The 10,831-nt window shown below is 38.9% G+C and overlaps 1 protein-coding gene across 1 annotated transcript; it reads right to left on the bottom strand.

Moving 5' to 3' along the window:
- Positions 1–212: 212 nt before the first annotated feature.
- On the bottom strand, positions 213–5,561 carry LOC139688203 (homeobox protein slou-like). Its single transcript, XM_071585632.1, has 3 exons — positions 5,504–5,561; positions 1,093–1,764; positions 213–289 (listed from the first exon to the last, which is right to left on the bottom strand). The coding sequence occupies exons 1-3, from the start codon at positions 5,559–5,561 to the stop codon at positions 213–215; spliced, it is 807 nt and encodes a 268-aa protein (XP_071441733.1).
- Positions 5,562–10,831: the final 5,270 nt, after the last annotated feature.

The following is a 10,831-nucleotide window of genomic DNA, read 5'->3' as shown; positions in this document are numbered from 1 at the left end:
TAAAGGTTAAATAATAGGTATTATATTACAAATACTCAAAAGCAGTGAATTATATGCATTGATCCCTGTATTTTCGTTCAGGAATTAATATACCAATTGATGACGGACGACTTTTACAACCAATTCATTTAAATCAGCGACATTAAATTGCAATGATCACATTGTTTATTTTTCATTCAATAGTCTCACGATCTGTTTCATTCACTGTCCATTTACTGTAGCTCCTTTTTCTCTAAGAGGTGCACAAATACCACGCTGATGCATTGAGGCATGCTTGGAATAGTATTATCTGATTGCGTAACATAACAAGGCACGGTCTCAATAGAGTCGTGCTCCTTCGTCGCACCACGATCTTCGCCTTCAATCAGTCCACAGGCCGAAATTGAACAATAGAGACTTTGGATATAGTGTTCATTTTTCTTCATTTTAAATGGGAACACCGCAGCTAACTGCTCTTGGGCATTTTTCGTCACACGGATCATATTGAAAGTTCGATTCCGTTCGAAACTGACTGCATAGTTCCTATTAGAGTCCAATTTACGATTTTCTCATCACTGGTGCAGTCATTGAGACCTTGATTACTTTATAGACATTGCACGAAACTTCCTCTTTGATAGTTTAAATTCCCAAGGAAGAGTCGTAGGTTTCCCACAATCTTAGGTTCTCAAAGTACCGTCGTTATGAAAACTAAAACAAAGAAGCACAAAACCCACGCAGAGAATCTTGCAATCCTTCCCATTCTGGTGCGTTTTCCTCTCTCCGATGACTCTTTGGTTTCGGAGTACTACCCAAGGATTAAAACGCCAGCACAGGAGCCAATCACGCACGACAGTTGGATGACCCGTTATTAATCTCTAAACAATGGAGGGGCCGCTTCGATCGCACGCAAGCCCTCTGACCTCCCGATTCAGGAGACACGGAAACCCGAAGTTTAGCCGACAGTTCAAGCCACCACTTCCCCTCACGACGAGTGTCCAATTGGGTGGTGGTGGTGGTGATGGTGGTGAGGGTGGTTCAGGTGGTGGAAGTAGGGGTAGGCTGCCGCCTGGGAGTACGCCGCCGCAGCCGCCGCGGCCGCCGCGCTCCCCCCGCCTCCACCCCCGCCCGCCCCCGGCCCGCCGGTCGCCGCCGCCGCTGTCAGGTAGTGGGGAGGAGGTGCGGGTCCCACGTGGTGGTGGTGGTGGTGGGGATGGTGGGGCGGCGGGTGGTGAATGGAGTAGAGGAGGCCGTAGGAGGAGGCGGGGAATCCGCCGGCTCCTCCGCCGCCTGCCCCGCCCGCGCCGGGAGGCTGCCCGTGCGGTGGCGGTGGAGGCGGGGGCGGCACCGTGGGGCTGTTCACGTCCATCCCCGGGTTCTGCTTCTTCCACTTGGTCCTCCTGTTCTGGAACCATATCTTCACCTGGGTCTCGGTGAGGGAGAGGGAGAGGGCGAGGTTGAGCCTCTCGCACACCGAGAGGTACCGCGTCGTCTTGAACTTATTCTCCAGGGCGACCAGCTGCTCGTACGTGAACGCCGTCCGCGCCCTCCTGGGCTTGCCCGCCTTGGAGTCGCCCCCGCCGCCCCCTCCACCCCCGCCGCCGCCTCCGCCTCCACCCCCGAGGACGCCGTCCCCTTTGCCCTTCTTCTTCATGCCCTTCCCGCCGCCGCCCTCCCTGTCCTCGCTCACGTCGCTGCCGCCCTCGTCGTCCTCGTCCTTCCGGCCGACGCCTCCGCCTTCCTCATCGTCGTCTTCGTCGTCATCGTCGACATCTCTGTGCCCTCGGCCTTAATTCGAGAAAATGGAGAGGCCATCTTTAGAATTTACACCGGTGAAAAATCAAAACATAAATCTAAATACAGTTAACATAACATTAATTAATTCTGTGGAGGCGACTGGCAGCGTGGGAAAGGGGAAAATATAACACTAGCTGTATAAACCTCCTGATTAAAAGTGTAATTATTTGGCAAAAATCCAGATATTTTTCCCCAGCAGCCCTTTGTTCATGAACAGGATATTTAACCTCCGGTTAATATTATTTGTAAAATGTAAAGTAATCGTAAAGTATGTTCTCTGTTAAAGAAAGCATAAGGTATACCTGTATAAGCAGAAGTACCTGTAGCCCAGAAAATGGGAATTATTTTCCAAAATAACTTATTTAGAGAGATATGCATGGAGGAAGGAGATAGGCGAAAAAATTAAAAAGTTTTAATAATACACAAGTTCACCTTAATGCATGGTCTTGAAAGATTGGTCGACTGAATTGTTACTACCACCATTGTAATTCCTCCACAACTAGTGCTGATTAGAAATGAAATTTGTTTAATCATCATTTGACCCCGGGTTCATTATTATTAGGGACTTAAAATTAGTCTCCTCAGTATTGGATCAGTCCCATCTGATTTAAATAGTTCCTAGAAGAAATGATTTTAGGTAGCCATATTCCATTGTGAAAACTAGTCGCTAATTAGTAGGGTAAGACTTCTACCCCACTCGCTTATTAGTTTGGGGGGGGGCCCTTTTACTATCTTGTAATAGTGAAGGTGACAAGTAGCTTATACAAAGAAGAGTATAGGAATAATGAATAGTTTTACGCATGTTGCCTTAGCCATCTACTTCAAAATTATCAGTTAGATTAAAGCATTCGAACAAAACATTTCGTACCGGCAAAATCCCATAATCTGAATCACGTACAAAATTATTTAAAATACTTAGCCAAGCATATTTTTGGTCGCTTACCTACAACGTTTTCATGAAGTAATATCTGGTTTTGTAAGCGCACATGATTATATATTTTAGGGAAAAAATAGGGAACTATCATCAGAAGCATCCGAATGCATCCCTGTCAATTCCTTCCCTAGCCAATGGAGCACATTTACGCTTTAGGATAACAATTTTACAGCCAGTTAAGATTTTTTACTGCCAAGAGGCCATTTTTTATAAATTGCGTTGACTTTTCTCAGAAAAGAAATTTGGCATTATAGATATCGTGAAATTCAGTCAGACGAGGCACTGCAGTGTGATAATGTTCGCACGATTAGCCAGTGTTTTATAATCAGTGAGGGAAACGTTTAATTTAGGATGATAAAAGAGATTGTACGTTGAAATATGTACACACGCCACCAACAGTTGTCTAATTGAGAAATGTGTTGTTCCGGTTGATAATTCAGTGCATGTTAATTCTCATTCAAGGAAAAAAGATAGCATTTTAAAATAAATCTGGAAGTTAAAAGAACTTCCATAATATTTTATATTTTATTGGTAATTTTTTCATGTTATTTAACACATTTGAACACTGTCACTTTTACCCAAAGATCAAAATATCTTAATTAAGCATAAAAGCAAAGTACTAAAGAAATTCTGCAACCACCAAGTGTTTCAAAGCAAGATAAATCTGTAAAAATCACGGAAACCTTAGGAGATGCAGGACGAATAGCTAGCTTCTTTTGCCATTGTTGTTAGTTTTTTTATTGATTTAACGGTTATAAAATTCTCGCTGTGCACTTTTTATTCCTTAAAATTCCTGCTGTATAAGAATTAATATTCAATTTATTCAGATTCCAATACATTTTTTTTTATTCAAGCTCTTTCATTATTTTATTTTTCAAATTTCTTTTTCGGTTGATATTTCTTTAAGGAAAATCACAAAATAATGGTAATTCGCTTGATCATTATGTAATCAATTCATTAAAAACAAAGCCTTAAACGATCTTCACATGCATATTTATTTTACCTATTAACTACTGCTGAACTATTTTGCTATTATAGTTTGATCCATTGGCTAACTCTCCTGATAGATGTTTTTGTGTCCCCGTCAATTAGGATAACTCTTACTTTAACTCAATTGAGTACGATGCATTTAGAAGCATTATGGCCTCATGGAAAGAGTTGACACTTCTGAGTGACATCCGGAAACTCATCGTCATCATGAAATAAGATTATACGGATGTAGGGGACTGTAATCTTTGAATTGGATAAAATAGAGTTTTCTTTAGTAACTCAAAGATCAATCAAAAAGTCAAATGGAATAAATGTGGACAGAAATCTAGCTCTAAGAAATATTCTTTCTGATTCTTTGTGTCTTAATCCTTTTGCACCGTAGTTGGAAGCTCATGGATTTGCTGGAGCCTTAAAGTTAATGAAATCAAGTCCAGTGTCACATTCGCTTGAGGCCGGGTGTGATTTCCACAGGGAGTTAAAAAATATTTCATCTCAAAAGTTCAAATGGAGGGTCACCGATAATAATCCAGAGTATTTGCAATACGAAATCCAGGACTCAAAAAAAAAGAAAGAAAGATATTCCGAGTCAAATCCTCATAAATATTAACAATAAACAGCGAAGCACTTATCCTTTTGGAGGACCATGTCCCTTGAAGCGTCGTCATTGTATGTACGTACCCCCATACCCGTGGCCTCCCCACCCTTAGGTTCATGTCATCGAGGATTGGGTGGGATTTAAGAGGAGGAGAAAGCAGGAAAGGGTACGGAGAGGGGTCCTACGACCCAGAAGGGGGGGGTGGAGAGAGAGAATGGTGTGTGTGTGCGTGTGTGTGGGAGGGGGTGGGGTGTAAGGTGCCCTTTAAAAGGGTTGGGAAACAGCGGCGGCGAAGGGGACACGCACACACTCTTTCTCTTCCCCCACCCTCTTCGCTGGAGGCGGAGGATTAATTTCTGTCCGTGTTTTCACCAGCACCCTCTCGGCTCTCCTCCCCCCCAACCCTGCACCCTCCTTCCACCCCCGGAACCTTCTCCTCGTCCACCACCCCTAAAACTTCTCGCTGCGATCCGAAGTCTTCCCATCCTCTCCCCCTTCCACCTTTCTCCCCTCTCTCTGCCTATGTATATAGGTACCTATGTCTACATCGCTTGTCCTCTCTCTCCCTTTAGGACCTCCGACAGCCTCCTCCCCCTCCTCTCGCTCTTTCAATCCTCCCTCCCCGGCCAGCCACGCCGCACGCCCTCCAAGCCCCCCTTTAAGTGTTTTAATTTCCATTCACAGCATCAGACAAACCCTTGTCGTTAGCGGAAGGAAATCCTTGCGGCAAATTTGCATGATTCCCATCAACTTGCCTCTCTCTCTCTCATCTCCCTTTCCTCTCTCTATCGGTTCTCTCGCACGGACACCAATACGTCCTTTCTATATCTCCCTCTTTCTCTCTCTCTCTTTCACTGTTTCTTACTTCTTCGCTCCCTTACTGTTAGTTTCTCTTCAAGCCTTTCATTGGTACCGTTCGCAATGATAGTCGTGCGGACATTTCTTTTACTTAACTCGAATAGTCATCTTGGAGAAAACATTTTTAAGGTTATCACATTTCTGGTTTCTCCGTCACATTGTTATTTCAATCAGTGTTACTGAACTGATTTCAGCGTGCATACTTAATCTCTTCCAACTTATTATTTTAAATTTCATTATATCTTTTCATAAGTAAACAAGATTTTCTTAATTTACACCGGTCTCATTTCTTTCTTTCTTACTTTCGTCTAATTATAATCTATTCTTTTGTTTTACACCTCATACACACATACGTGTAAGTGTACGAAGGTTGTGCCACAAGGACCCATTGCTTGAGAATTTAGCAGACATGGGACTACCTTTTCTTTCCCTTTCACTACAATTATTTTAAATAAGAAAACTCCAATGGCCGTAAAAATTCTTTACGGCCATTGGAGTTTTCTCCCCATTCTTATTTAATTGAGAGGCTGTAGAGCTCATTATTTCTTACCACAATTATTTTGTTTTTTAATGTACTGTTTATGTATCTGATGAATTATATTTTAAGTAATAAAATGGATGATTAGATTGAGATTAGGCGATTTATAGTAGAAACTAAAATATATGTTGCGGTATAGGAAATGGATCGATTCAGCATATTCATTCCAAAATATATTCCCGTATTTCTTTGTTTGACTGCCAATTCCTTTCAACACAGTGCATCCCACATTTCCAGTTATTCCCTCCCTGGGCTTCATCGACCTTCGAACGCCTCCCCGTCGGTCTCTTCCTCTCTCCTTCCATCGGTATCCTCTCGTTGCGGGTGGAGGTGGGGCGCGTGCAGCTGAAGACGAGTGTTTTGCCAAGTACAAGGGACTTCCGCTTGCCTCTCCCCACTTACCCCTATCTACTCTCCGTACTTGCCCCATCCCTCTTACGAAGTCCCCCCCTCCCGAAACCTGGTTCCCATTTTACGCTCCTAATCTTTTAAGTGAGGGGAAGTAATTAAAACGCGTTGCTAATTACGTAGTGTATGGGTTGGAGAGAGATTCGGAGAGCTCCAGTGTTGGTAGAATGGGGTGGGATTGAAGATTCCATTACATAGCGGAGGAGTGCTTGATGGTTCGCTAAACGTCTTGTCGATTAAAAAGTTTTCCTTCGCTCGGAGCTCCTGCCTTAATTCTTTCTCACTCGGTTCCTCTCCCCTCTCGCATGCCTGTCTCTTTTCTCCTTTCCTTCACCTGACCCTCCCTTCCCGACTCCTGTACCTTTTTCCTTTATTTCACCATTTTCTTCCGAAATACGAGAGTTGGCGCCCTAGCTCTCATTTTGCTAAAGGTTCTTTCAGCGAGGACTCTTTCGCTCAATGAGCTGCATCCTGACATTTGAGCACTCTTGTCAATGGACCAACCCTTGGATAATTTCCATAGGAATTTTCTCTTAGCGTTTTCAGTAGAATTACGACTGTAATGAGTAAGGGCTGTAGAGCAGTTAACAGATGAAATTTGGGGCATTTGTTCTTGATCCTTTATGAGATTACACGCTCATCAATTAGAAAGTTGACAGAAAGTGTTTTTTGCGTCACGGATTTCCATCATACGGTAATTACACATATCTCTTAGATTGAGAAATCATGTTTATTGTTTCCCATTTAACGTTCTGGTAATTAAATATGATAAAAATGACCTCAAAAGTGTGATGAAAAAATTTGATTAATTAAATCAATGAACATGAGTATATCAGATCTTTAAAAAAAATTTTTTCTTTACGAATGTTGACCGAATAATGGTGAAATTAAGTATCAGGCGTCAAACACATTTAAAAGCATTTAATGCTATTTAAAAGTAATGCTATTTAATGCATTTAAAAGTATGATATTTTAATTTATGACATTCTGTCTTAGTGCAATAAATTATCCAAGTGCTTTTTGGAATAATATTTTAAATATTCTGTTAAAATTCTGGTTTCTTCGTACAAGACCTTTGATATTTATGAAAATTCAATACCTCTAGAGATCAAAAAGATTAAAGCTAATCCACAATTAGTTATGAATCATATGGTGATAAATATTTTGACTGGGTTAGTTTATTTCGTTGAAAAGTGTAAAAAAATAATAAATCTGATGAAAACCTTTGTAATTTATTGTCTTGCGACTCATTTTAAACCAAAATTCTGTTAACAGCCAAAGGTTTGTTGATATTAATATTTCTCAGGTCCAAATTAACAAGTTTAATTATCTATATTCTAAGAATAATGGAAATGCTCAGGAACAATTTTTCTTTTTGATGCTATTAAGCGATATTTAAGCGTTCCTAGATCATCTTTCATCGTCCAATAATTTGATAACCTGACAAAGTAAATATGACGAGAGTTTGCCTGTTTCGGATTAATTTCTACCTATACTAGGTCATGTGAAATGGCAGATATTTAATGATAATTAATAGATTCCGCAAATGAAATATTTTTTGGGAAGTCTAACTCTAGGATTGTATTTGCTTTCGTCACTACTCCAGTGAGTGAGAAGGATGTCTCGGAAATAGTAATGTGCATAGGTGCCATTGAAAATTCAGCGCATTTTGTAGTAATACCGTAATGAGTGTTGTTAGAGAATGAAGTGTAGAAATATTCTAAATAGGTCTATCATTAACCGGATGTATACAATTTTTTTTGCGTTCGAAGAATTCAATTTAACAGATATCTGACCGATGTTAATAAGCTAAGCTTTTTCAAAAAATATTTTATAGCTTAAAAATATAAGTTTATTAGTTTTAGGGAATTATAAGTTCATGGAATAGAAAACCTCATAATTTGAGTTTGCATAACTATAATTCGAGTACTCTTATTGATTTATTCAAAACTATTTCCACGAATATGAATGCATTAGGAATAAGGGTGGTTATCTTATCATACTCCTTTGTACTAAATCTACCTTTGCGATTGATTTTGGTCAATTTGCTCAGAGTTAATATCTTTAGAGGCATCAAATGAAACTTAACAGTGTAGATTCCAAGCGTAATGAGTAACTCACAAATTCTGCGTTAAAGACGTGATTTGTGCCATCGCTGCGTTTGACCCACTAAGTGGTTAATAAACTGAGAGCCAATCAGAGAGCAAACAGCCTAAAACTCTAGGCACGCGCGATATAAGCACAGGTTCCTTGATGCATTATTCCGACGGCCAATCACCATAACACGCTGGTTAATCCCATCCGTGGGAGAACAAATATTTGTCCATAGCCTTTCCGAACCTTTTCCCACCACCGATGGTGGTGAACCCAGATCAAAGTTTCGTATTACCCATTGCCATGACAGCAGCCCCAAGAGGTTTTTTCAATTTCTTCATATTTTTTATCTATTGATTAAATGAAGTAAATATGCCAGTTTAAATTTGTTGATTGTATTTAGCAACAGTTGGCAGTAATAATGAGGGATTTGTATTATTTTTGATACATTAAAAATTTAAGGATTTAATTAGTAAAATTCTTCATAACTAGCGAAATGATTTTGGTTAGTACTAAAATATTCTGTTCATTCAGAGTTAAATTAGGGTAACAAGTTCAAATAAATAATTAAGTCCATAAAATCATTTAAACGACCTTAAAATTTTCAATTACAAGGCTTAATTTACCTGAACTATTCCCTAGCTAATTGATATTCTATTAGAGTGGCTAAGTTTTTAAGACAATATTAAACATGGTTCGAATCTTCCAGTAGTTTTCGAAATGTTTGAAATTTTTTTTCTTGGATAGATTGCTTTTGGGCCATACCTCTCTTTTCTGCTTTATTTCGTGCTTTAATGTAATCCGCCATTTGGATCGTGAAAGTCGCCGTTAACAGTTTACATGCTACCTGCAAAGCTCATGTCAATACGACTAATTAGCAGACGTTCTTAATTGGTGTCTAAAAAAAAGAACTTGAACCCAATGGGGACGAAATTACCTGCTTACTGTCAGTTGCAGAATGATGTCCCCATTGGATCAGGGTAGTGGACAAAAGTTATCCGTGAATATGGCGATTATATTCACGGATATATATATATCCGTGAATATAATAGCCGTGAATATATATAATATATATATACAATATATATATATATATATATATATATATATATATATATATATATATATATATATATATATATATAATTGGATTGATGGTTTATTACGATGAGCAACGAAAATATTTGAGCAAAATATAAAGGACTAGGAAATTTTCTTAAACTTATAGCTTTAAATGGTGGTAGCGAGGCTTAATCAAATTAATTCCAAAGAATTCAACGAAAAGTAGAAATTTTATTACTTGCTTACCGTACATTGTTTTGTATCATAGGAAATAAGAACATATTTTAGATCTCAAATAAGATGACAAAGAATATTTGGATGCAGAAGAATGTGAAAATCTGTTGGATATTCTTATCCTTCGTGTGTGCGGAATGCATTAAAAATGTCTCTAGAATTGGTTATACTGCCTATTTTAAATTCTAGTTGAAGAAAGGGAACAGAATATTATATTATTAAAAATGACACAAGCAAACCTGTCGCAAAACGTCCTTCTTTTTTTAAAAAAGCATATGAGATTTTGTTAATAACATACATTTTCTTTAATCCGTTGATTTTTTATGATTTATAAAATCAGCACATTAAAATGGAATGTTTAATTACTTTGCATCATTTTTAGAATGAATTCCACAGTTAACATCTTCAGTAGCGCTGGCAGTACGTGAAATGTAGGAATTACAAATTGACAGGTGTTTGTTGATTTATTGTGGCTATACTATATTTTTCCATAGCCATTATTTCATTACAGCGATCAACTCAAAGATTGGTCAATTACAATTGAAAACAGATAAGGCTGTGAAATACAATATACATATATGTGTTTATATATATATATGTATATATATATATATATATATATATATATATATATATATATAAGTACATATATACACACACTTAACTTATGTAAAATTTACTATAAACCACTTATTATTGGTTTTAGTTATAAGTATTGCGAAGAAGATCATTAAATTGAAAATAAACATTTTGAAAATTTATGTGTTTAGTTCAACTTACGTTTTTTAGCTTATTTTTACTCATGAAAATAAGCAATAAAATAATAGGAGTTTACATGCATGATAAGCGTGAAGTAATAGCCCGGAATAAAAACAATATTTTACGTTTTGTTTTATGCACTGCATGTAAAAGTGGTCCCAATCCTACGTAAACTTATTTCTCTGGTCGTTGCACTGTTTTATCTTATTCACTCTAGGCACAAAGGACTTGATACTTAACAGTACAATCTCTTCCAACATTCCTTTTCCATTTCACCTCAAACCGAAGCCAACCAACACCTTCCTCTATCACCCACCCATCCACCCATTCAGCCCTTCTGTGTGTCTCTCTCGGCTATACTACGTGAAGGGAAGTCCCCGGCCTGCTTGTCTTTTGTCATTTTCTTCCTCCAGGTTCTCCTTCCTCTCTTTCCTCCTCCTTGCCCCCTAAAATTCCCTATGCGGATCCACTCCTATCCTACCAGCCATTATCTCTTAGCCTCCCTCTCAGCTGTTACCCCTGTGCCCTCGCCTTCGCCCCTTACGCAGTACCAATCCTCTCCCCATCTCTCCCAAAAACTCTCACA

This window comes from Hetaerina americana, unplaced genomic scaffold (genome assembly GCF_022747635.1).
Source record: "Hetaerina americana unplaced genomic scaffold, ioHetAmer1.1.p SCAF_2, whole genome shotgun sequence".
NCBI classification, from domain to species: Eukaryota; Metazoa; Arthropoda; class Insecta; order Odonata; family Calopterygidae; genus Hetaerina; species Hetaerina americana.
The sequence above is the reverse complement of the archived record's forward strand: the minus strand, read 5'-3'. Positions and strand labels throughout refer to the sequence as shown.

Coding starts and splice junctions, on each gene's coding strand:
- LOC139688203 (XM_071585632.1), bottom strand. CDS start 5,561: ATGTCTGCTAAATTCTCAAGCAATGGGTCCTTGTGGCACAACCTTCGT. Junction 1,765..5,503: donor CAACCTTCGTACACTTACAC/GTATGTGTGTAT, acceptor TCTCGAATTAAG/GCCGAGGGCACAGAGATGTC. Junction 290..1,092: donor GGGGGCGGGCGGGGGTGGAG/GCGGGGGGAGCG, acceptor TTACGCAATCAG/ATAATACTATTCCAAGCATG.